This window comes from Neoarius graeffei, chromosome 15 (genome assembly GCF_027579695.1).
Source record: "Neoarius graeffei isolate fNeoGra1 chromosome 15, fNeoGra1.pri, whole genome shotgun sequence".
Lineage (NCBI taxonomy): Eukaryota > Metazoa > Chordata > Actinopteri > Siluriformes > Ariidae > Neoarius > Neoarius graeffei.
The window spans coordinates 26,496,827-26,524,342 of NC_083583.1; the positions used below are offsets into that span (position 1 = coordinate 26,496,827).

Genomic DNA, 27,516 nt, shown 5'->3' on the forward strand with positions numbered 1-27,516 from the left:
TGCGAGTGGGGAGTCAAACTCTCGTGGTTACCAGAGGACTAGCCCCCCACTGTAACCCTAGCTATGTAATAGGCGAGAGGCCGAGGGCTATGGAAACGGAGATCTGCGCTGCCTTATGGCATGGGAAAGACTTTTCTCACAGTGTCTTGCTTCACAATCTTTTGCCAAAACATACAAAATAGGCAAACGTACGAAAACATACCCCAAAACAAAAGGCAATTAGCCTCTTATTCCTGGAAAGTTATTCATTAATTCATCTTGAACTTAAAGTGTGGTTAATTCCTGAATCCTTGCTCAGAATTTCGAAGTTGTGATTTTGAAATTCCTTTTTTTTTTTGGTGATGGGCAGTTCTAGTATGCCACAGTGTGCAGGAAAGAATATTGTCTACCAGTCTGTTTGTCTTCTTTGTATGAGGCATGGTAAGATGTCTAGACATGCGTGCTGTTCTGTGAAATGTGCTTTTTAGATTCATAATCAAATTCACAATAATTTAAACCATGATTCTTCATGCTGAGCTTTATAGATGTGTATTCTAGATGACAGGACACCTTGAAAGTTCACAGCAGCTTTTCCTCCCCCAATCTCAAGTCACAATGTGAAGGTCTTTGATGCCATGATTAAAACACAGCATAAATATTCTGTTATATCTTCAAAGGATTTCTGTTTCACTAATTGTTGCTTATGGCATGTAGAAACCCATAGACTGTGTGCATGAGGTGAACATCATGCTGATGACTAGCCAGCAAAGTCAGAAAGAAAGTCAGCAAAAGAGGAAAATATAATCTCAGTCTGCACACATGGATGGAAAGGCGCTTTGCCAGATGCACATGTGCACACATTCCTGCCTACACTTTTAGCCATTTTGTCTGGAGCGCATTATTTAACATCACAAGCTTTCACATGGAGGAGAACTTGTTTTTGGACCAGATACATTATATTACTTTTGCTAACTAATGCCAGAATGTCAGCATAAGATGTTATTGAGTGCATAAAAACTATAAGAGAAAGTTCATACTTGCTGGCCTTCACACCACCCACTGATTGCTATATGCTCACTTCTTATATATTTTCTCTATTACTGTACTTTTAGAATCGCCATTTTATTTATTTTTTTCCAGTTTACTTTTCATTTGATTTTATTAATTATATCCCCATCTTTTTGGAAAGCTGTTTTTTAATTAGAGCCTACTTCCTTTACCTCACTGCTGCTTTTATTTATTTTGACTGTTTTCATGTTTGTGTGCCTGTTTATTTATTGCTCTCAGATTGGCGGTCTGGAGGACCACTACCATTTCCATCACAGTCATGTGGTGCGTAGATCTACCTTCGCCACCAGGGGCACACACAGTTTCATTCACATGGACCCCAAGGTGAGTCATCTTTTTCACAGATCACACACAAACTCTCATCTTTCACTTTGAACCCCTTTTCATATTCTGCACCCATAAATGCAGCTCCAGGCTCATTAAAATGACAGGGACATGGGCATCCACTTATCCATGGGTTTATTGGAGAGTGCAGCCAGGCATTCGGAGTTAAGCTGTTTCCCAGAGGCTGGACGTTGCTCCCTCCTGCCAAGATTATCTCCTCTTGATAGCTGGGCACTCATGAGCAATAAAACTTGAGGTGCTGCTCAGTTAGTGAGCTGCTTTGCAAAACCTCTACGATCATATCATGCCCCAGAGCTTGGAGGCATGTGGCAAATACTCAGTAACCCATTTCATTGATGTCAGGTTTCAGGCAAGAGGCTTGGGCTGCTTCATTGCTGAATGAGGCCATTAACCTGAGAAACCACACCACACATCCGTATCTACGTCCTGTTGTTGTTGCCAGTGGTTTTATCTGACATGGCTAGGATATCAGGATATAGAATCTGCATATAAATAGAATTGCTACCTGTTCTGTGAGTCTATAGCTCTCTTCAATTCTGTAGCTTTATGACACTGAGACAGTAACCAAGGAAGCACTCCTTATTATTTTTAATTGGGTGGGTCATAAAATAAGGGCTTCTTGAAAATGGCCAGCAGAGTGCTCGTTTCCTCAAGGTAATGTCATTTGATTTACAAATTCAAGTAGATTCATTACTGAGAGGGTCTTTGGCCATGCCTGGGTGACTTTTTCAATTAGTGTATTGATAATTATTGGGCTGTTATTTACTGGCAATGATTTCACCTTAATTGAATTTGGTGAAGTGCATTTAGTCTGTTGGGTCAGACTTGGTAGCTATCACAAACCAGGTTTCCATACATGTTTATGTTTAAATATTTTATCACTTTGGAACGTTTTCAGTGTTGACAACAGGAATGACATTGATCTGTAATATCTTACAAATAGTTTAACTTTAGCAGATCCGTTGTCAATAACGTTGAAAATCTGTAGTGAGAACATATGTTAAATGCATATGGGAAGAAAGAGTACAGAATGATAAATGTTCTTAAAATGTAGGCGGAACCATTCCTGTTTAAATGATTATGGGCCAGTGCGAGAGGAGTCCTACTCAGAGTGTTATTTATAATCCTCAATTCATGGCTTTATTTGAAATGTAGTTAGGCTTTATTTGAAAAACAGTTATTCCATACAGGGCAAAAAGTTTTGGAGTGGGTATTCCCTTCACACACTTTTTTTTTTTTACACTTTGAAGTTGGATTAGTTTATGCTGTGCCAAGTGGGTAGTTTACTGCTTTGGCATTGGCCCTGTCACTGAAGCAGCATCTGACTCATTTAAGTGTGTTGCTGTGCATTGATGGTAACGTCGACACAGTGTGCTTGGCTGAGGGATTTGGATCTTGACTCAGAAATTAATCTAGCCCAAGCTCATAAGTCTAAACAGATAACTGGTCATAAACACCCAGTACTGGGGATTACTAACGAGCACAGCAAGAATCCCAGAAAGCAGTTGGAGTTACTTTCTAAACAAATTAACGACCTCGGAGGGTTTTTCAGGTGATGATAACCTCCATGATTTTCATCAGCATCTGGAGATGTGTTTCTACCCCTGCCAGCTTCCATGCACCTATGACAGGCTCAAAGCAAGCTGTGATAGCCACACCAAGGATGCCTGTGTATGCGTAGGATTACACCTTGCAACTCAACACCCAACACTGAATGCCACTGCCCTTTTCTCCTAACGGCACCTATATTGGCAGGTTTTCTTTACTGGTGTGCAAGGACTTCTTTGATATCTTCCTTCTTTTATGCATCTGAGTGCTTCTCATCTACCCTTTCGAAAGGACCTAAGATAGGGCCCAAAACCATTTGGAGAATCTTGTGGAGCACACACCTGGAGGCCAGGTGCACGCAATGGGCAAATTCCAGCCAAGAGCTTTGCTTATTGGAAGAAGACTGCATCAGTTCACTGGGTCCTGATGACAATATTACAGGGATAAATACACAGTAGTTCCACTGCCAACCGCCAGCTTTTTTGGGGTTCAAGCCCTTGTCAATCTCAGACTCCACCAATTCAATTAAACGGTTGCAGTTTTTGTCCAATCCTATAGGTCCTTTCATTTTATATGCTACAGACCTGTGAATTCATAGAAGAGCTTCAACACCAACTGATTCACTGAGAATGCTACAGTAAGTTTCCCGTCATCCTGCATATAGCATGTAGTGAATATAATTTGTTTGCCCACCAGGTTTAGCCACGGTGGCACATGTTATATCAGTGTCTGCTGAGGTTGCTCAGACTGATCCATATGAGCCTTTTGGTGTCTTTGAAAGTACTTCTACTTAAGGAATTGCATGATCCCTTGTTATACCTGTTATGAGCCTTGTGGTTTTATTTGGACCAAACCACAGCCATTCAATCCTCAGACCAGTGGTTTATTTGCTATGGGGTAAGACACAGTTTTGCTCCCTTGTCTAAGTAGAGGTGAGCCCACTGAGTGGTAGTTGTTATCACTCTAGCTTTTAGACAAGCTGCCCAACTCCTATTCCTACTTATTTAAAAAGGTAAAAACTCCAGGAAGTCTGTGCTGCTGCTACCTGGGCGTCATTACGCACTTGCTCCAGATTTTACAAAGTTAACATCTCCCCTCCCAGTGATGTGAGTCATCTCTGAGTACGTCAGGTGAGTACTGTTCCGCATGGCATTGTTGACAGATGTTATCTGAAGCTTGTGCTGGTTAGGAGTGAAATAGAATGCTAGTTATATACATATGTTTGGGACCTGCACTGACATCAGCTTGAAGGTTCTAGGGAATGTTCTTGGATGGTGGTGGTGTTTATGGAAAGTACCGTGTCATACGGTAATCATATGTGACTTTGTGGTAATTTCACTGTATGCGTACACACATGCACAAGCGGTCATTCATGTGTCATACACTATCCCTGGTGGTTATGCAAGATTTCAGAATTTTCATAGAGGTTTAGTCTTTGTTTTATCTGTCACACATGAAGTTTGGGTTTGTTTTCTCAGGTGGCCTGGATCCAGCAGCAAATAGTAAAATCTCGAGTGAAACGTTATGCCCGGAGCGACCCCAACTACATCAATTTCAATGATCCCAAGTGGTCAAACATGTGGTATATTGTAAGTACATTATTTATAACAAATAATTAGCAGACCATATGCAATGCCCAGTTGGGTGTTTTTCCTTTAAAACAACAACAAAAAAAACACCTTTTAAGTCATGAGCTGATTATGTGGTCCCAAGGATTAATATTGACTTATATGCTTCTTGTTTTTTGAAATTTTTTAACATTAAAAGGGTAGTTTATACATTTATGGTCTTCTGCTACCCATGAGACAATATACAGTTGAAATTTTGAGAAGCTTTCCTCTATCAACTCTTTTAAAATTCAACAGCGCTTATAATGTACATTCAACATATGCTGATGTTTATACCCTTTGGTTTCAGTAAGCGTAGGAGTGCTCATTTTTGCTTCAGTCTGTCTGCACCTACAGTATTTGCTACCTAACATACAGTGTCTTGCAAAAGTATTCATTCCCCCTTGGTGTTTGTTCTGTTTTGTTGCATTACAAACTGGAATTAAAATGGATTTTGGGGATGTTAGCGCCATTTGATTTACACAACATGCCTACCACTTTAAAAGTGAATTTTTAAGAAAAAAATTGTATAGATGAAAGTCTTCCGGATTTACCCGGAAATCCGGATATTTGACAAAACTCTTGAAAATCTCTGGTTTTCCGAATGGAGAAATTTTATTTTTCGGATTTTTTGTATTCCTAGACGCGGCGTAATACTTCACATTGTCCTTGCATAGGCGCAGTCCTTAAATAGCCCAAACATAGTTCATTGATTAAAGACAGGTGTTCTTTGTTAACAGCGCGCGTGCCGGAGCTCGTTAGGCGCTCGCGCCCAAGGCGCGCCTTCAGGTGCACGAGCTAAGGCGCGCAGGATTGACACTGTTCTGCGCAAGCGCAACACAATCGCACTAGAAAGCATGGTCAAGCTGCCAGTGTAGCTGCAGTCTTTTTAGTTGCAAATTACAAGTATTTCCTCTTGTGTTAATTCGCCATGTCAAAACAAGCAAAACTTTCCTCCTCCTTTCGACGTGAAGAGAGGTAAGCAATTTATTATATTTTTTTTCCCATCAAAGTTGTATTTTGTGGCTTCGAAGCTAAGTTTTAGTGCCGTTTCTAGAACACAACATCAAGAAAACCTGGAAGAAACAGCAATAATGGAAGAGACGGTTTCTAAGCTACCTAAAACTAGCAATGGTAATTTATTTTTTGTTACATAATGTACTCAGGCTGCCAGTTAGTGTGTGACACACACACCCTGAAAAATCCTAGCTACGCCCCTGATTTACATGAGAAATTTGGTATTCATTGGTGTGTTTAAATTTACAGACAGTACGAACTAATGTAAACAATTGGCTTCAACTCGCATAAATATGAATTGGAAAGTTTTAGTTCACTTTAGCTTATGCAAAAACACAACTCTACTAAAAGATTGATAAACGAGGCTCAATGCCCCCAACATTGAAACCTGAGAGGTCTGCGCGGGACAGAATTTTCAGTCCCGCTCCCGCCCGCTCCCGCATTGTGCAGGCCCGCTCCCGCAAAGAATTATGATTTTCAGTCCCGCTCCCGCCCGCGCCTGCCATATTTTGTCCCGCTCCCGCCCGCAAATCCCGCATGATGCAGACATTCGCGTTATTTCTCACGAAAGTTCTTGTCATTGGCTTGGGGAATTAAACATGCTGAGCTCTCCACTGACCGATCCTTCACCTAGCGCACGTAGCGAGGGTGCGCGTTAGAGCCCTGCACTCCCGCGGGAGTCCCGCGGGACTCGCGAGACCCGCCGCAAAGCAGTGCGGCGCGGGACAAATTTTGAAAGCTCATTGCGGGCGCGGGTGGGACCGGAAGTGCACATATGCGCGCGCGGGCGGGAGCGGGAGTGCACATATGTGGCGCGGGCAGGAGCGGTGATAAGCTGCAGTCCCGCTAACTAAAGATGTGTTTGAAATAAAATGTATAAATTATTAATTTATGTCTATCACATATAATTTGTGCTGGATATTTTATTTGGCATTAATAAAAACATTTTAAGATGCCTAAATTTGCAGAGAGAGTCAGATTGCCAGAGGAATAGCATCTTAAATTTGCGGGAAATCGTTTAATCACTCTAATGACTTGCAGCTCACACCCAACTAGCAAGAAAACCATGAGTGAAGTGATTTACGGCTTGCGTTAGTCTACAACTTTAGTCAGAGAGACATGTTACACAGTGACGGTAGGCTTGACTCAATGCTATCCCAGAAATCCTTCCTGTAATATGCAAATTTGGCTGTCCAATCAGAGGCGGCCAAATTTGCATATTACAGGAAGGATTTCTGGGATAGCATTGAGTCAAGCCTACCGTCACTGTGTAACATGTCTCTCTGACTAAAGTTGTAGACTAACAAGCAGTAAATCAATTCACTTCTCTTACTAGTTCTGCTTTGTAATAAAAAAAAAACAACAACTATTGCTACAAAGCAAGCCCCTTCACTTTTTTATGCTGATCAGAGAATTACAATGGTTTCTCATATGATAAAAATGTGTGATTCGCGATTAAATATTTTAATTGTTTGACAGCACTAATTGTTGTTATTAGAGACAGTACATGCTGAATTCCGAAACAAGGTAAATAATAACAACAACATGAGCTGTAGATATTCATGCTGAAATCCACTGAAAGTAGGGGGCGAGGCACCATCACGCTGTGTCAAGACAAGAACTTTCCTGAGAAATAACGCGAACGTCTGCATCATGCGGGATTTGCGGGCGGGAGCGGGACAAAATATGGCAGGCGGGAGCGGGACTGAAAATCATAATTTTTTTGTGGGCGCGGGCGGGAGCGGGACTGAAAATCATAATTTTTTGCGGGCGCGGGCGGGAGTGGGACAGCACAATGCGGGCGTGGGCGGGAGCGGGACTGAAAAATCCGACCCGCGCAGACCTCTAGTGCGCGTTGCCAGGCAGCATGCGCAGCTGAGGCTTTACAGAGATGCCCATTGTGAGCTTCACTAGAGGAGCTCTGCTCTTCTGCCATGATCGGAGATCTCAAACATGGAAGAGCGGAAAGGAATCGGAAACGTACGCGAGATTAGACCACTGTGGCAGCGGGGGCGTGGCCAAGCAGCAGTCTGTGAATGGAGGGCGGGGTCGGGGAAGGTCATCACAACTGATGTCAATTTGTGTGTGTGTGTGTTTGTTTGTTGCAGGGATGGAGTATAAAGGGAGGGGGAGAGGAGAGAAGAGGGATTCGCTCCCCGACCACAACATGTGTGTGTGTGTGTGTGTGTGTGTGTGAGTGAGTGAACGAGTGAAAGAAAGAAAGCTGAAAAGCTCAATAAAGTGAGTGGGTGTGAACACGAACTCTCGCCTGCCGTGCTTCTGTGCTCCACCCACATCGGGGATTACTACAGTGGTGCTGAAACCCGGGATGCACACCACTCACTTTTTTGAGCTTTTCAGCTAGCTTTCTTTCATTCACTCACACACACACACACGTGTTGTGGTCGGGGAGCGAATCCCTCTTCTCTCCTCTCCCCCTCCCTTTATACTCCATCCCTGCAACAAACAAACACACACACACACACACACACACACACACAAATTGACATCAGGTGTAATGACCTAGTCACTTACCTTCCCCGACCCCGCCCTTCATTCACAGACTGCTGCTTGGCCACGCCCCCGCTGCCACAACCACATCCGCAAATTTAGGCATCTTAAAATGTTTTTATTAATGCCAAATAAAATATCCAGCACAAATTATATATGATAGACATAAATTAATAATTTATAAATTTTATTTTAAACACGTTTTTAGTTAGCGGGACTGCAGCTTATCACCTCTCCTGCCCGCGCCCGCATTGTGCACTCCCCCTCCTGCCTGCGCCCGCAGTGAGCTTTCAAAATTTGTCCCGCGCCGCACTGCTTTGCGTCAGGTCCCGTGGGACTCCCGCGGGAGTGCAGGGCTCTACCTGAAAGCTTTAGAAACTCTAACAGACCTTTACGCTTTAACAGTAGTGTTTTGGGATTTTGCTGAGTTTACCTTCAACTGTCTGATTTTTTTCAAAGTAATGAACTGTGTAGCCAGGAAAATCACCGCGTTTTCTAAATGCACTCCTGAAAATTACTCATTAACTAGGGGAATTAAATTTGATATTTTTGACATGTTAATCATTAATGTACTTGAAAGAAAAAGGCTTAAAAGTTATAACTTGTTTTAATGAAAATAAGTACTAAAATGCACTAGAATGCAGGGTTTTGCGTGCTATGTTATTAAAATTTTTTCGGGGGACATTGCCCCCCCATCTTAGTTAGACTTTCAAAAATTCAGGATTTTTTTCTTTGCTCCACTTTCATCTTTAAAATTGTGACACAAACAATAATTAAGATGAAAAAACAGAAATCTGGAGTGTGCATAGGTATTCACCCCCCAAAGTCAATACTTTATAGAGCCACCTTTTGCTGCAATTACAGCTGCAAGTCTCTTGGGGTATGTCTCTATTAGCTTAGACATCTAGCCACTGGGATTTTTGCCCATTCCTCAAGGCAAAACTGCTCCAACTCCTTCAAGTTAGATGGGTTGTGTTGGTGTACAGCAATCTTCAAGTTATGCCACAGATTCTCAATTGGATTGAGGTCTGGGCTTTGACTAGGCCATTCCAAGACATTTAAATGTTTCCCTTTAAACCTCTCCAGTGTAGCTTTAGCAGTATGTTTAGGGTCATTATCCTGCTGAACGTTAACCTTCGTCCCAGTTTCAAGCCTCTGGCTGACTCAAACAGGTTTTCCTCCAGAATTGTCCTGTATTTAGTAGCATCCATCTTTCCTTCAATCCTGACCAGCTTTCCTGTCCCTGCAGATGAAAAATATCCCCACAGCATGATGCTACCACCACCATGCTTCACTGTAGGAATGGTGTTCTCAGGGTGATGGGAAGTGTTGGGTTTGCGCCACACATGGCATTTCCTATGATCGCCAAAAAGTTTAGTCTCATCTGACCAGAGAATCTTCTTCCATGTGTTTGGGGAGTCTGCCATATGCTGTTGGGCAAACTCCAAACAATTTTCCTTTTTTTCTTGAAGCAATGACTTTTTTTCTGGCCACTCTTCTGTAACACCCCACTCTGTCCGGTGTACGGCTTAAAGTGGTCCTACGGACAGATACTCCCATCTCCGCTGTGGATCTTTGCAGCTTCTTCAGGGTTATTTTTGATGTCTTTGTTGCAACTCCTTGCCTGGTCTGTGAGTTTTGGTGGGTGGCCTTCTCTTGTCAGGTTTGTAGTGGTGCCATATTCTTTCCATTTTGCTATAATGGATTTAATGGTGCTTCATGAGATATTCAAAGTTTGGGATATTTTTTATAACCCAACCCTGATACTTCTCCACAACTTTGTCTCTGACCTGTTTGGAGTGCTTTTTGGTTTTCATGTTGCTTGCTTAGTAGTGTAGCAGAGTCAGGGTCCTTCCAGAACAGGTTGATTTATACAGACATCATGTGACAGATCATGTGACTCTTTGACTGCACACAAGTGGATCTTAATCAACTAATTATGTGACTTATGGAGTGAATTGGTTGGACCAGCTCTTATTTAGAGGTTCCATACGAAAGGGGGGTGAATACCTATGCACACTCCAGATTTCTGTTTTTTTTCATCTTAATTATTGTTTGTGTCACAATAAAAAAAAAATTTGCATCCTAAAAGGAACAGTCCACCGTACTTCCATAATGAAATATGCTCTTATCTGAATTGAGACGAGCTGCTCCGTACCTCTCCAAGCTTTGCGCGACCTCCCAGTCAGTCAGACGCGTTGTCACTCCTGTTAGCAATGTAGCTAGGCTCAGCATGGCCAATGGTATTTTTTGGGGCTGTAGTTAGATGCGACCAAACTCTTCCGCGTTTTTCCTGTTTACATAGGTTTATATGACCAGTGACATGAAACAAGTTCAGTTACACAAATTGAAACGTAGCGATTTTCTATGCTATGGAAAGTCCGCACTATAATGACAGGCGTACTAACACCTTCTGCGCGCTTCGGCAGCGCATTGATACGGAGCTCAGTATCAATGCGCTGTCGAAGCGCGCAGAAGGTGTTAGTACGCCTGTCATTATAGTGCGGACTTTCCATAGCATAGAAAATCGCTACGTTTCAATTTGTGTAACTGAACTTGTTTCATGTCACTGGTCATATAAACCTATGTAAACAGGAAAAACGCGGAAGAGTTTGGTCGCATCTAACTACAGCCCCAAAAAATACCATTGGCCATGCTGAGCCTAGCTACATTGCTAACAGGAGTGACAGCGCCTCTGACTGCGTCTGACTGACTGGGAGGTCGCGCAAAGCTCGGAGAGGTACGGAGCAGCTCGTCTCAATTCAGATAAGAGCATATTTCATTATGGAAGTACGGTGGACTGTTCCTTTAAAAGTGGTAGGCATGTTGTGTAAATCAAATGGTACTAATCCTCCAAAAATCCATTTTACTTCCATCTTGTAATGCGACAAAACAGGACAAACACCAAGGGGGATGAATACTTTTGCAAGACACTGTAAGATTGCTATACAAAGCTCAGCAGCTATTATAGAATTTCAATAGCTGAACTGCACACATCACTTTTAAATAGGTTAACAAACATATCTAACGTACCATTTTACCTTTTTTATTTCCAGATTCTTGTATGCTTTTGTGTTCCTGTGTATAGCTCAGCTAAAATGTCCCTTTATTACTACGATTAAAAAACATGACAATAAGTAATATTGTTGTTATTATTATTATTATTATTATTATATTGCCTTCCAGCAACCTTCCGTGTCATTTTAGACCAAATAAAAATAATAACATAAGAGAGCTCCTTCTCCACAAATAATTTTTTTCTTTCTTTTATTTGATGAAATGTTTCTGGAAATGTGTGCCCAACAGTACAGTCTTATTTCAAGACAAAGCAAGCCACTAACATGTATTCTCACTAACATGAGAATACACTACATATATATAAAGACTTATGTACAAATAGATATTGCTATTATAGTGAGTACATCATGTCAGAAATCAATTCGGCATTGCAATTATATATTGGACTTTATCCCCTGGAACCGGTTTCACACAATTCAAATGAAGACTGATGAATGTGAATGTTTTCAGAGATTAGTTCTGGCATTATGGTTAATGCATTTCTTTCAAGTGTTATTATTGTGGTCTATGCCATTTTTTTCTTTCCACACAATCATTTCATGCCAGACATTTGCTAAATTTGCTAAAGCAATTAGCACATTTAAAATGAATGGCATAGTGTATTTTAATCACATGATTGTTCTCATTTACATGCACATTTTCTGAGTCTTGTATTGACAAAGGTAATTCTCAGAATATTATGCGTCTTCTTTCTGGAGCAAACGGGATGTGAACCATTGCAAGCTTTTTCTGTGACCCTAACAGAGGTGAAACTAATGGAGAAATTTGGTTAATTAGAGTTTTTATTTTCAAGTTTTAGTCCAAGTAGATTCAGTTGAGACCAATTCAGAAAATACTTTAGGAATATACAGACTTACACAAATGATATGACATTTAATGATAAAGCATGACCTGTTCTTTTGTACTTGTGCAATGACAAGTACATTGGTGACAGTCAAAAAAAGATTAAATGTCCATTTTAATCCCATATACATGTGTGTGTGTGTGTGTGTGTGTGTATATATATATATATATATATATATATATATATATATATATATATATAAAACTAAATGCAAAATTAATAGGTTATTTGTTGTTAAACTTATTAATTTATTAAAAATAAAACTATTGGATGCACAGGAAGGAGTGTCATGAATAGTACACAGATGCAGGTTTATGTTCAGTGTAGCAAAGCAAGAGAACAGTCACCTTATCCTGCCTTGAACCCAGGTCTACAGGGTGCTATGTCTGCACCCTGACCATAACACCAAAGAGCCAGGCTTGTTGGTATGGCAGTCAGAACACACACTCAACTGTAGTGACGGACACTCCGTCACACTGCCCTCCCCTTCAGGAGGTGCACCCGTGCGCTTCATGCATCCCCCAGCCATACTTCTCCCATACCAGGGTGCCCCACACACTCATGCTTCACCCATCTCTGGGGTCCTTCGCACAGGGGCCACCCATTCTGAGGGTCCCTCGTACAGCTCACACACAGGGCACACCTCTGATGGCCTCCCGGCAAGCCATCCCACTTTTGGCACCATCTATAGCAAAGTGATAGAACAGTATCCTGCCTTGAATCCAGGTCTACAGGGTGCTAAATCTGCACCCTGACCACAACACCAAAGAGCCAGGCTCATTGGTATGGCAGCCAGAGCATACACTCCACTGTAGTGACGGGCACTCCGTCACACTGCCCTCCCCTCCTGGAGGTGCACCTGTGCGCTTCACACACACAGGCATCCCTCGTGCATCTGCCAGCCGTACTTCTCCCATACCAGGGTGCCCCACACACTCGTGCTTCACCCGTCTCTGGGGTCCCTCGCACAGGGGCCACCTATCCTAGGGGTCCCTCATACGGCTCACACACAGGGCACACCTCCACTGGCCTCCTGGCAAGCCATCCCACTTCTGACACCATCTGTAGCGAAGCAAGAGAACAGTCTCCTTATCCTGCCTTGAACCCAGGTCTACAGGGTGCCAAATCTGCACCCTGACCACAACACCAAAGAGCCAGGCTCATTGGTATGGCAGTCAGAGCACATGCTCAACTGTAGTGACGGGCACTCTGTCACATTCAGCTTTTATTAAAACCATCCAAAGTAGACAATCCAAAGAGATTAGGCAATTATCAAAATGAGGGTGAGGTAGAGAAGCAGGTGGAGGGTAAACAGGCATAAAATAGAACAGACAGTACGGGTAATCAGGAAACAAACAGAGATCAAACTAAGTAAACTAAACAAGGAATGCAGAAGGTTCAGAAATGTCAAAGGCAAATGCCAGAATGAGACTTCGCAAAGACTGAATGAAAGTCCAGCTTATATAATGAGCAGTACAGGAGCTAGCTACTTATAGCTTAGTTCCACAAAACTGTACTTTTAAAGAAACATTCTAAAAAGGATGCTAATCTCGAAGCAGTGGCTTCTTCTGCCCAGGTTGGGGATAAAATTGCAGTCTGATACTATTCCCTCTCTGTCTCTTGCATGACTCATATTCATATGTCTTTAGTCTAACTTCAGAGTTCCCATCTCGATAAATTCCTCAATCCTTTATCGTATCAGTATGAATTGAACACATGGTCAGCATTCACAAATGGTCCTTGACTATTCAATGTATTATTAAGATTTCTAGATGCACCGTGCTGTATGCTCTGGATACACTCTTAGAAAGGATGTGTTAAAACTGACACAAACTCTTTTAAATTCTTACACATCAGTGGGTGAGTTTTGAGACAATGCTTGTTATGGAATTTTGACACATTCACTGTGTTAATGATTTTACAACAGTTTAAGTGTCAGGAAGTTTAACATGAAGATGTGTAAACATATGTAATATTAACACATTATGTGCTGTCCTTGGCTACACACACTGTGTTCTGAAAGCTCTCTCAGGGTAGTGCTGGAAACAGGTACAGGAGGTAGCGGTATGATGCAAAAAATAGTGCTCTTTATTTTAAAAGTAAGCTGTGAGTGAGGAGCTCTTGGTCCTGGAATGGTGATGAAGTGTGGGCCGCGCAGCTGGTTGGAGCAATACTGGGGTGTCTGAAGGAGTGTGTCAGCCATGGCATGAAAGAAACTCTCATCCTTGTTGTTCGTAGGCACAGAGAAAAGACATCAAAGCAGGCGTATTGGCAAGAGGAAGTTTACTTGTTTATGTGTGTGAGCAACACCTCTTTATACTCCCTCAGCAGCTCATGGAGGGTAGGTGATTAGTGCGCTCCAGCTGTGCAGAGTCAGCAAGGCCCGCCTTCTGGCTATGTGCGCGCTTTCGGTCCACAACAGTGGTGATGCTGAAATGCTGGTGCAGAGCGTGGGATGGTGACGCTGTCTCTTCAGCACCACCGGAGTGGCACGACGAGGTGCACTGTTTGGTGGCACATGCTGCCAGTATGTTGCCACAGTACTCCCCCCAGCTCTGAGCCTGTAGCAGTGGGAGATCAAGTCACGAGTGTGAACTTCCTGGAGAGGACATTTGTATTGCCATGCTGAGCCCAACACACTGTTGGACCTGAAACGAGAAGTCTTGGCGGGGGAGAGAAACCACCTAATTACCTGACTGTTGGAGTCTTTGACATGGGACATCCACTGGAGCAATGTGTGGTCTGTGAACAGTGTGAAGTGGTGCCCTGTCAGGTTATAATGCAGTTCTTCCACTGCCCACTTAACAGCGCCCAGGTCCATCTCCGAGGCTTGCGTGTGGACTCTGAAAGGGAGGCTGAAGTCTAAATTTCTCAGCACCGGTGAACTGGTCAGTGCTGTCTTCAAGCTTTGGAAAGCCTGTTCCATGTCCTCACTTCACTGGACCTTCTCTGGCTCACCTTTCCTGACAAGATCTGATAGGGGGAGGCTGAGAAGAAATTAGGGACAAATCATATGTAGTACCCCACCAACCCCAAGAAGGCAGTTACCTGGCATTTGGTGGTGGGACATGGATGGCTCTTCACGGTCTCTACTTTTGATTCCTGTGGCTTCAGGAGGCCTTGGCCGATGTGATACCCAAAGTACTGTGTCTCCATGAGCCCCAGATTACACTTATGGAGGTCAGCAGTCAGCCTGACTCTGCGGAGTTCAGCCAGCACCTTCCTGAGATGATGTAGGTGGTCCTGCCAGGTGGTGGAATAGGCAACCACATCATCAATGTAGGCAGTTGTGTACTGGTGGTGGGGCCACAGCATGATGTCCACATTGGCCTCTGGAACATTGCTAGGGTCCCATGGAGGCCGAAGGGGAGAACCCTGTACTACCAGTGCCCACTGGTGGTACTAAAGGTGGTCTTCTGCCTAGCCTTAGGTGTTAGGGATACCTGCCAGAAGCCTTTGTCAAGTCCAATGTGAATATGAATCGGGCTCTCCCGAGCCCTTCAATAAGGTCATCCATTCGTGAACCCAGAGATAGCATTCAGCTTCCCAAAGTCGTAGCAGAGCTGAAGACTTCTGTCAGGCTTGGGCACTGCCATGGTTGGGATGAACCATGGGTTGGTAGATTCCTCAATGACCCCTTCCTGAAGTATCTGTGTCACTTCCTCCTTGATAGCCTGGTGGCATGCCTCTGGAACCTGGTAGGGCCGTTGCCTGATGATAGCGTGAGGAATAGATCGTTATATCATGTTGGACAAGGTGGGTCTGCCCAGGTGTTGCCAAGAACATGTCCCTAAACTGGTCCTCCAACTTCTGAAGATCTTGCCACTGGGTGTGGTTTAGGTCCTCCTCCATGTGGACCTGCTCAACTGACCTGAACAGAAAGACAGGAACCGCTATGAAAGCAGGATGGGGCTCAGCTCAACATTTCAACAAGTTAATATGATTTTTTTTTTTTTTTTGGTGTACACTTACTGGGCTGTTGCAGGTGGTAGTTGACTGGGCCTACTCTCTCCATGATGGTGTAGGGGCCTTGCCAACATGTCAGGAACTTGCAGCAAGCACTGAGGAGGAGTTACGCATCCAGTTAGCCAGGACTTGCTGGCTCAGGGAGGGACTCTTCAGTCAGACTCCATAGGCATTGACTCAAAGAGGGGCAAGGGCCAGGCTGTGCTCGTGTCTTAGGCTAGTTGAATTGGGGCAGTGAGGGTGAGATATCAGGGTTGGTCCTGCCAGGTGACTTTCTCAGGATCTATTTTCTCTCAGAGGATGTTCAGAGGTGTTCAGTGACCATTAAGCTGCAGATTTATTTTTTAGCAATTCACATAGCAAAATGATTATTATATAAAATGTGATATATTATGGACAACAGTATACACTAAAATGAAGATAAAATGGCAAGTCGATGTCATTATCAGACTACGGGCTGGCTGCTGTTCAGCTAAATCAAATAGCTCATGAATAGTTCATGAAAACCTGACCCAGAGTATGTGTAGAGCAGATCAGTCAATATTATAAACAAATTCACAGGGTGTGTTCATTTTAAAACTACACATAACTATGTGTAAAAAAGCCGAACTCTTCCAACACAGTTTTATTTAATATTGACACAAAATGTGTAAACTAAAGTGCTACATATGATTGTCATTTTTCTACACATTCCTTCTAAGAGTGTATTTAAATGTACTTCTGTATATGGAAAAATTAATCCAGTTATTCCTAGTGTACTGATTATGTTAATGTTTCCCATAGCTGAAGACTATAACTCCCATAATCCTCATCCCGTGTCCTTATCACAGGGCCTTCCCCTCTCGCACTCACCTGATTACTAATGACTGTTGCTTGTTTTCAATCATACCACTCTCATTAAATAATGTGTATTCTCAGTCACTGCGTTTACATGAACAAAATATTCTGGGTTTTGCTCTTATTCTGCAAAAATAAACAATATTCCTACTAAGCTGTTTACATGGCTAATGAAAATGAATATTCCATTAATATTCCCGTTTACATACAACAGTGCATAGTCCAATTGGCAAGAGGCCATGTGTTGCAAACTGCCGTAAAAACCCCAGCTGAGATCCACATTCTGAATGTGCTGTATACAACACCAATTCCACAAACGTTGGGATGCTGTGTAAAACATAAATAAATATAGGTTAATTGGGTATGAAAGGAGCATCCACAAAAGGCTGCTCTCATAGGTTGCCCCTTTTCCACCAAAGCAGTTCCAGGGCTGGTTCGGGGCCAGTGCTTAGTTTGGAACCGGGTTTTCTGTTTCCACTGACAAAGAACTGGCTCTGGGGCCAGAAAAACCGGTTCTAGGCTAGCACCAACTCTGCTAGCCTGGGAAATCCCATGCTGCTTTGCACAATCGTTCTGATCTGAAAAGACAGCATGGAAACTATGGTCTAAAGGCTCGCCTGAGTTAGGGAGCCAATCAGAGAGTGGGGAGGGGTGGAAAGACGGTGACACGTACTACTCGACAAACGGAAGCTTGTAGTTTATTTGGGACTGTTTACGGATCACATTTAACATGGCGGCGAGCGATACGAACCAAACTTTCGATCAAGCTTTGTCTTGCACAAACGGCAGTAATCGTTCGGTGCCATTGTTTTCCTATTTTTGTTTTGCCTTCTCTTTCTCTTTCCTTCTCTTCTTCACCTCTTCGTCTTCTTCGTCGCTCTAACTACGTCACCGGGTACAACTGCCATGATTGGCGATGGGCTACGTATACGCCAAATGATAGACATTTGCAACGTCCAATAAACGGCTGTTGACAATCGTAAACCACACCTCCCCTACGAGAAATTCAATAGGTGGATTCCAGACCATATTTCACTTGTGATATGGTTTGGTGTTAACCAGACTAACTCTCTGCTGGGCCAGAGGAAAGAACCGCTTATGTCAGCGGGGGGGCGGAGTTGTTAAGACCAACAACAATAACAAGACCACGAAAGGTTGACATTTTTAAGCGACGAGAAGCAGCAGCTGTACAAACGCGAAGCCATCCATTATTGTTGTTGTTGTTGTTGCTGCTGCTTCTTCCATGTTGTTTTTGCTTTGATATTCGTGCCAAGGTTTATGCAAACGTAGCGACGTAACTGACGTATACAGCGACATAATGACGTATACAGCGACGTAATGACGTATACAGTGACGTAATGACGTGGCTCCACTTAGCACCGCGAGCTATGGAAAAGCAAACTGGTTCTCGGCTGGCTCGCAAGTTGAACGAGTTGTGAACCAGCACCAGCACTGGCCCCGAACCAGCCCTGGAACTGATTTGGTGGAAAAGGGGCATCAGTGGAGACCCCAAAATGTTGAGCAACTGAAGTCATATATCAAGAAAGAATGGGAAGGAATTTGACGTTCAGAATGTCAGTGATGATTGTCCTTAGTTCCCAAATGCTTCCCGAGTGTTGTTAAAAGAAAAGTTGATGTAACATAGTGGTAGACATGGCCCTGTCCCAACTTTTTTGGAGCATGTTACAGGCATCAAATTTACAATGAGTGTATATTTACAAAAAACAAACAAACAAACAATAAAGTTTATTAGTCTGAACATTATATATCTTGTCACTGTATTGTATTCAGTTGAATATAGGTCAAAAAAGATTTGCAAATTGTTGCATTCAGGGTTTTTTTTTATGTTTTACACAGCATCCCAACTTTTTTGGAATTGGGGTTGCACATGCCCAAAGAATGCTCCTGAAGCCCAAAAAATATCTGCTTATCCCACGTCTTAATCTGAAATGCTAAATTTGGAATAAGGCCACATTTGGAATATTCAAACGGAATATGCTGTTTGATATCAAATTCTGAATATTGTTATATTCGGATTAATAGTGGAATATTAGTGCGCATGTGAAGAGGTGAGAGAGGCATTAAAAGAAACGAAGAACAACAAAGTGCCAGGAAACAGCGAAGTGAATGCTGACATGTTGAAAGCAGGAGGTGAACAATGCCTGATATGGTTGACAGGCATACTGGGAGCGGTATGGATGGAAGAGAAAATCCCGGAGGATTGGAGGAAGAGTTTGATAGTACCCATTTTCAAGGAGAAGGGTAACATTCTGGAATGTGGTAATTATCGTGGAATTAAGTTATTGGAACATGGACTGAAACTATTGGAGAAAATATTAGACAAGCGAATCTGTGCAGTGGTAGAAATTGGCCCAAAGCAGTTTGGCTTCATGCCAGGAAAGAGTACAATAGACGCGATCTTTATTGTCAGACAACTAGTAGATAAAAGAATTGAAGGTAACCTGTCAGTATTCTGTGGTTTTGTGGACCTTGAGAAGGCATACGACCGTGTTCCTAGGGAAGTAATGTACTGGTGCTTGCGAAGAAAAGGAATACCAGAGAAACTGGTCAGACTGGTCATGGAAACATATAAGGAGTCAAAGACAGCGGTGAGAACAGCAGAGGGGATGTCAAGAGAGTTCGTGATCAAGGTAGGACTACACCAAGGCTCAGCATTAAGTCCCCTTTTGTTCGCGATCGTCATTGATGTACTGTCAGAGCATCTAAGAGCTGAAAATCTGTGGGAGCTGCTTTTTGCAGACGATCTGGCGATTATGGCAGACAGCTCAGGTCAACTGCAGGACAGACTTGTGAGATGGCAGGAGAGTCTGGAAAGATACGGGTTGAAGGTGAATGCTAAAAAGACGGAGGTTTTAGTGTGCAGTAAGAAAGGAGATGAGAATGTTACCATCAGAGACAGACATGGAGAGGAATTGAAGCAGGTAAATTGTTTCAAATACCTGGGATCGCTAGTCGCTGATAGAGGAGGGTGTGAAAAGGAGGTACAAGCAAGGGTGAGTGCCAGCTGGATGAAATGGAAGGAGGTTAAGCCAGTTATAACTGACAAAAGGATGCCAGTGAGACTGAAAGCAAATGTCTATACAACTGTAGTCAGGCCAGTGTTGACTTATGGGTCAGAATGCTGGGGCTTAAAGAAGAAAGATCAAAGAAAACTACTAACAACAGAGATGAGCATGCTCCGAAAGATGCTGGGAGTGACACTGCATGACCAGGATAAGAAATGAGGAAGTGAGAAGAAGAACAACAGTGATGGCAAGTGTAGTAATAGTAATAGAACAAAATAAACTCCGCTGGTACGGTCATATTTTAAGGAAAAAGAAGGAGGAGGTGGCGAAACAGGCATGGGAAGAGCCAGTGAGGGGAAAGAGGAGCAGAGGGCGCCAGTTGAAGAGATGGAAAGATGGACTGAGTGAGAGACTGGAAGAACTAGGGTTGAACGAACAGGACGCCGAGGACAGGCAGAAATGGAGGGGGATCATGGCCACCGACCCCCAACCAGGGGAATAATAAGGTGTTGGCAAAGAAGAAGATTAGTGCACATGTAAACATACTGAGTGTTACTTTGTAAAGACTTTTTCTATGGTGAGTTCAAGCCTTTGTTAGCTGCCTGTTTTGATCAATGTTTTGACAATAGTCTGCTTCACCTTTACCTGATTTAGGTTTGTGTAGCTTATTACTGCTTACTATTGGCCTGCTGACTTGCCTGCCTTCCATTTCTGTATATTGCCTAGCCTATTTTCTTTCTACATTCGTTTAATAAAATGAGAAAATCTGCATTTGTGTTTTTCTTCAAGCTTTATGACACTGAATTGAATTCACTTGCATGTATCAGAGTTATAAAGACTATGGGGTATCTCTGAAATCTGGAGTCACTTCAAATAGAACTTCTGCTATTTTTTCCCAGCACTGCAGCGACAAAAACAGCCGGTGTCGCTCCGAAATGAACATCCTGGCAGCCTGGCAGCGTGGCTATACAGGACAAAATGTTGTCATCACCATCCTAGATGATGGAATAGAGAGAAACCATCCTGATCTTGTCCAAAACTATGTGAGTAGCTTCCTTCTACTTTGGTAGGGCACTTTGTTTTGCATTCAGTTTTTCCAACCTGTGGAGCGTGTTAAATGGGGAGCCATTTTGCTGGATTTTTTTCCTTACTGCCCTTTTAACGCACTGAAATAAAATTATTGTTCTGCAATTAAGCAATGTCACACAGACACTGAATGATTTGGTTGTAGGTAATCACACGTGTACTGATCTGAGTACAACAGCACAATTGCAAGTGTGTGATCAAGTTGCTGATATATCAAATACAGTATGGCCAAATATATTGTTTATTTTTGCTCTATTAATGAAAACATTTCCCAAAGAATCACAGCTGGTTAGAGCTTCGCATGTTGCTATGCCAATTCACAGGCTGACTGACAGCCCATAGTGAGGGTAGTAATGGTTTTAGTGTAACAAGCTATTGCTAGAATTGCGATTTTATATAGTGAAAACAGACAAGTAGAGGGATGTTCTAAAAATAAGCACACCTGAAACGGTACTCGAACAGTCAAATTAGTGAACAAGAATTGACTGTTGTATAAGAGAAAATAATAATAATTTCTGTTACTATACACTAGCAGAAATTCAGTGTGGAAAAGGAAATTTCTACCTGTACGTACATATATATCTTTCTTTTGGGTGTGCAAACAGTTGTTTATTTGGGAAAATACAATAAGCACAAGCGGGTTTATTACTATACTTCCTTCTGGTATCACAGGATGTCACCTTGCCATAAATAGATTTAATTTATTTGCCTGACACTTTCGATTACTATACTAAGTTATGGCCTGTGTAGGGCCCAATTTATTACCTTCTCTGTAATAGTACGAAAAATGAGAGACGACCCAAATGGGATGAAAGCGTGGGTGGTATACAACCCCGATTCCAAAAAAGTTGGGACAAAGTACAAATTGTAAATAAAAATGGAGTGCAATAATTTACAAATCTCAAAAACTGATATTGTATTCTCAATAGAACATAGACACCATATCAAATGTTGAAAGTGAGACATTTTGAAATTTCATGCCAAATATTGGCTCATTTGAAATTTCATGACAGCAAAACATCTCAAAAAAGTTGGGACGGGGCAATAATGCCGCTTTTCCACTACAAACGCGGCTGAGTCGGGCTGAGCCGTGCCGTGCCGTGCTGAGTCGAGCTGAGCGGGGCTGTTGGAGTTGCATTTCAACTACAACCGCGCTGAACCGTGCTGGCTGGAAGTGGGTGGACACATTGGGTGGAGTTAGCGAAAGTGGGTGGACGTCACGTGATGTCGTTAAGCGGCGCAAACAGTGACATCAGTGATCTTTTAAGCGGTAGTCTCACAACCCGGATAGTAAACAATAAACATGGAGGACATGGAGTCGTTAGTGTTGCTGGTCTTGGTGCTGTGGCTTGTTGTCACCGACAACGCCAACAGATACTGGCAAGAGCGTATAGATGAGGCGAGGCGCATAAGGCTTCAGAAATTCTCGTAATTCTTCTTCTTCCGGGTTTACGGTGTTTACAGATCCCAGCGTGCTCGCGGGGCGTGTGTGGGCATGTGAGGACACTCCTCCTCACCAATCAGTGCACAGGGGAGTGTCTCCTCACGCCCCCAGCCTCACTCAGCTCGGTTTGGCTCGCTTCAGCCCCACTCCAAAACCGTGCGAGTTTTGGGTGCTAAGCAGGGCTGAAGCGAGCTGAGTCGTGCTGTTTTGAGGTAGTCGAAACGCGAGCCGTGTCGGGCTGAAGTGAGCTGAAGCGAGCTGAAGTGAGCTGAAAAAGGGTAGTGGAAAAGGGCCATTAGAGGCTGGAAAAGTTAAAGGTACAAAAAAGGAACAGCTGGAGGACCAAATTGCAACTCATTAGGTCAATTGGCAATAGGTCATTAACATGACTGGGTATAAAAAGAGCATCTTGGAGTGGCAGTGGCTCTCAGAAGTAAAGATGGGAAGAGGATCACCAATCCCCCTAATTCTGCGCCGACAAATAGTGGAGCAATATCAGAAAGGAGTTTGACAGTGTAAAATTGCAAAGAGTTTGAACATATCATCATCTACAGTGCATAATATCATCAAAAGATTCAGAGAATCTGGAAGAATCTCTGTGCATAAGGGTCAAGGCCGGAAAACCATACTGGGTGCGTGTGATCTTCGGGCCCTTAGACAGCACTGCATCACATACAGGCATGCTTCTGTATTGGAAATCTCAAAATGGGCTCAGGAATATTTCCAGAGAACATTATCTGTGAACACAATTCACCGTGCCATCCGCCGTTGCCAGCTAAAACTCTATAGTTCAGAGAAGCAGCCGTATCTAAACATGATCCAGAAGCGCAGACGTCTTCTCTGGGCCAAGGCTCATTTAAAATGGACTGTGGCAAAGTGGAAAACTGTTCTGTGGTCAGACGAATCAAAATTTGAAGTTCTTGATGGAAATCAGGGACGCCGTGTCATTCAGACTAAAGAGGAGAAGGACGAACCAAGTTGTTATCGGCGCTCAGTTCAGAAGCCTGCATCTCTGATGGTATGGGGTTGCATTAGTGTGTGTGGCATGGGCAGCTTACACATCTGGAAAGATACCATCAATGGTGAAAGGTACATCCAGGTTCTAGAGCAACATATGCTCCCATCCAGACGACGTCTCTTTCAGGGAAGACCTTGCATTTTCCAACATGACAATGCCAAACCACATACTGCATCAATTACAGCATCATGGCTGCGTAGAAGAAGGGTCCGGGTACTGAACTGGCCAGCCTGCAGTCCGGATCTTTCACCCATAGAAAACATTTGGCGCATCATAAAACGGAAGATACGACAAAAAAGACCTAAGACTTTTGAGCAACTAGAATCCTACATTAGACAAGAATGGGTTAACATTCCTATCCCTAAACTTGAGCAACTTGTCTCCTCAGTCCCCAGACGTTTACAGACTGTTGTAAAGAGAAAAGGGGATGTCTCACAGTGGTAAACATGGCCTTGTCCCAACTTTTTTGAGATGTTGTTGTCATGAAATTTAAAATCACCTAATTTTTCTCTTTAAATGATACATTTTCTCAGTTTAAACATTTGATATGTCATCTATGTTCTATTCTGAATAAAATATGGAATTTTGAAACTTCCACATCATTGCATTCCGTTTTTATTTACAATTTGTACTTTTGTCCCAACTTTTTTGGAATCAGGGTTGTACACAGCTGGTAAAAATTCCCAACATCTCAAGGGCCTCCATGTAGGATTGTAACCACAAGTTTGAGAATTTATGTCTTGGGTCCAAACTGACATTACGTATCAGCTGAATTGATTTTATTGACTTATTGAGACTTGGATTAACCACATTCACTTCACTGTAAAAAAAAAAAAAATTCCGTTTTTATTTACAATTTGTACTTTGTCCCAACTTTTTTGGAATCGGGGTTATAATATGATATATATTTATTTATTTCCCTGTTTATGGCGAATCCCAGAGGTGAGTTGCTTGGTAGCTTTTTTTTTTCTTGTTTGCATCCAGGACCAGCTGGCCAGCTATGATGTCAATGGTAACGACCATGACCCGATGCCACGTTATGACTCCAGCAATGAAAACAAGTGAGTGGCATGCTATGCTGTATTCGACAGAAATTTCTGTGTATTTCAAAGATTCAAACACTGTCAGCAAAAGGGTTTTCATCAGGCTCTGATAACAAATTTTTTTTTTTTTACACTTTTTAGACACTGATGTTGGTTTCTTTGGATTTGTAGTGAAACTATGTTGCTAAAGTTGATATAGGTTTGTCCCACCAAAACCTTTTCCATAAATGCATCCCTAAATTTACATTTATCTGCTGTTTATACTATAGAAAGAAAAGAGACAATTCTCATGGTTGTATGGAAGTCATTATGTTTTGCCTTATGTAGTGCACATACATTCACTGGCCACTTTATTAGGTACACCCATACACCTGCTATCTTATGCAGTCTTTATTTATTTATTTATTTATTCACCATCCACTTTAATAGGAACTTGTTCTTGATTCTAAGATCCCTGTTCTTGGCTGGTAGGAGTGGAACCCTATGTGGTCTTCTGCTGTTGCATGCTGAGATGCTTTTCTGCTCACCACTGTTATAAAGAGTTACTATATGAGTTGCAATATGCTTCCTGGCAGCTCGAACCAACCTGGCCATTTTCCTCTGACCTCTCTTATCAACAAGGCGTTCGTTTCCACCCACAGAACTGTTGGTCCCTCAGTGTTTTTTGTTTTTTGCACCATTCTGTGTAAACTCTAAAGACTGTTGTGTGTGAAAACCCCAGGAGATCAGCAGGTTCTGAAATACTCAAAACAGTCCATCTGGCTCAAACCAACACCCATCCCACAGTGAAAATCACAGAGATCACAATTTTTCCCATTCTGATGTTTGAAGTGAACATTAACTGAAGCTCCTGATTTGTATCTGCATGATTTTATGCATTGTGCTGCTGTCAGTTGGGATTGGCTGATTAGAGAACTGCATAAAACAGCAGGTATACAGCAGAAGGGTTTAGAGCTGGCTCACTGATTTGGTTAGGACTTAATTGCAGGGACAGAAGGCCATGGCAGTGTATATATATGTAAGAAGTGACAGATGAATTAACCAATCAGATATTGATTTATAGTGGGAAGGACCAAAAATGTATCGCCCTAGACCTTCTTGAAGGTCAACACTAGCTTAACTGTGAGTCGGCACCGTCAGCGCCGCAGTGAAGTCACCTTCCCACTGGTATAGTGTTCATCATTAGTGTTAGTGAATGAGAGTTAGCTTAAGCATGAGTCGACGCCATCAGTAATGTTAGTGAATGAGAGTTAGCTTAACCGTGAGTCGGTGCCGTCAGTGCAGCAGTGAAGTAACCTTCCAGCCGGTTTAGCATTCATCAGTAGTGTTAGCGAATGCTAATGAACTGGTCAAGCCAGTGCTATTGAGAGCAAGTAGCACAGGCTAAAGACCGAGAAACTAAGATTTCTGTCTCCAGACTCTTCTTCCATGCAGCACACCACAGTATTTGTCACTCATGTTTAAAGCGAGATGGCCTTTTGATTTCATAAAATCGGTGAAATTTAGTTCCCTCTGAAATTTGTTCATTGTAATGTATGTTTATTTCTGTAATATCTCACAAAATATCAGGCCATTCTGTGGCTGGGAAGTTATTTAATTTGAGGGGATTCCCGAGCAAATAATGTGCATGAAATCATTCGCTTCGTGCAGTCAAGCAGACAGAGGAAGTCTGTGTGCACATGCGCAGGTTTACCTTGACCATACACTGACAGTTACATCATTCTATCACTAAATGAACAGCTGATCACACGAGGTGCTCGCTGACCACCGATATTTATTTGTTTGGTCCTACTTTTCCTTTCATTTGCAACATAACATCTTTTCTTCTTGCTTTCTGTTACTGTAGTCGGTCTTTCATGTTTCATTCGCACACTCGCGTCCTCCATTTTTCTCTCCTGTTTCAAATTTGTATCCCACAATGCCTTGCGCGAACGGGGAAAGCCCATCACGTGATGCACTACGTCGTATCTTGAATTGGGTCATGGTGAAGCAGGAAAAAATAGTAGAGAATTTAGGGCCACGTGGCCCTAAATTCATTAATTGTTCTATTTAAAATAAAAACCAATAAAATCGGAAGTCTGTGATTCAAATTCAGTAGCTTTTGTTCCACTAAACAAAAATAATTGGGTGTCAGGGAAAATTCTTTTTATGACCTTCACTTGAAAAATCTGAAAGGCAGTCTACCTTTAAGTATTCATTTCCTTGTGTAATTTACTTAGTTACTTTTCAAATCAAGATCAACAGCTATGCACAGTGGAGCGACCTGGCAGCCTGCTGCTAAGCCCTTGCAAAATCCTGTGCCCTGTTGCTTTAATGGTGTGTCTGGCTAAGGTTTGGCTGAGCTGAAGTCCCAGCTCTAATAGTAACAGTTTGTCATTGGTGTGTATATATAGACTTGGCCTATATTATAAATTTAGCTTAGTAATTTATCTAAAACCTCTGGAAACACTGATTTTCAGACAAGTGCTTTTTAACATTGCTGGCTAAACTTGGCTAAAACTTGGTTTCAGTGGAAGATGATAGAAAGACAATAGCAGATGTGTCAGGAAATTTGATTTTGTCTGAATAGTACTTATACTGAAGAAAAAGCTTCTTTTCAATTCAGTTCAATTCAAATTATTTTTCGTATAACGCTTTTAACAGTGGGGCGGCACGGTGGTGTAGTGGTTAGCGCTGTCGCCTCACAGCAAGAAGGTCCGGGTTCGAGCCCCGTGGCCGGCGAGGGCCTTTCTGTGTGGAGTTTGCATGTTCTCCCCGTGTCCGTGTGGGTTTCCTCCGGGTGCTCCGGTTTCCCCCACAGTCCAAAGACATGCAGGTTAGGTTAACTGGTGACTCTAAATTGACCGTAGGTGTGAATGTGAGTGTGAATGGTTGTCTGTGTCTATGTGTCAGCCCTGTGATGACCTGGCGACTTGTCCAGGGTGTACCCCGCCTTTCGCCCGTAGTCAGTAGGCTCCAGCTTGCCTGCGACCCTGTAGAACAGGATAAAGCGGCTAGAGATAATGAGATGAGATGAGTAGCTTTTAAGAGTGGACATTGTCACAAAGCAGCTTTACAGAAATCTGGATATAAAATTTTATTTAAATTTATCCCCAATGA

At 42.6% G+C, this 27,516-nt stretch overlaps 1 protein-coding gene across 1 annotated transcript in view; it reads left to right on the forward strand.

The window, feature by feature from the left end:
- pcsk6 (proprotein convertase subtilisin/kexin type 6) overlaps positions 1-27,516 on the forward strand; it is a 183,526-nt gene that overhangs the window by 16,780 nt on the left and 139,230 nt on the right. Inside the window, exons 2-5 of the mRNA XM_060941090.1 lie at positions 1,267-1,371; positions 4,419-4,529; positions 20,726-20,869; positions 24,359-24,435. Of these exons, the coding sequence (XP_060797073.1) occupies positions 1,267-1,371; positions 4,419-4,529; positions 20,726-20,869; positions 24,359-24,435 (437 nt within the window). The remainder of the gene's footprint in view (positions 1-1,266; positions 1,372-4,418; positions 4,530-20,725; positions 20,870-24,358; positions 24,436-27,516) is intronic.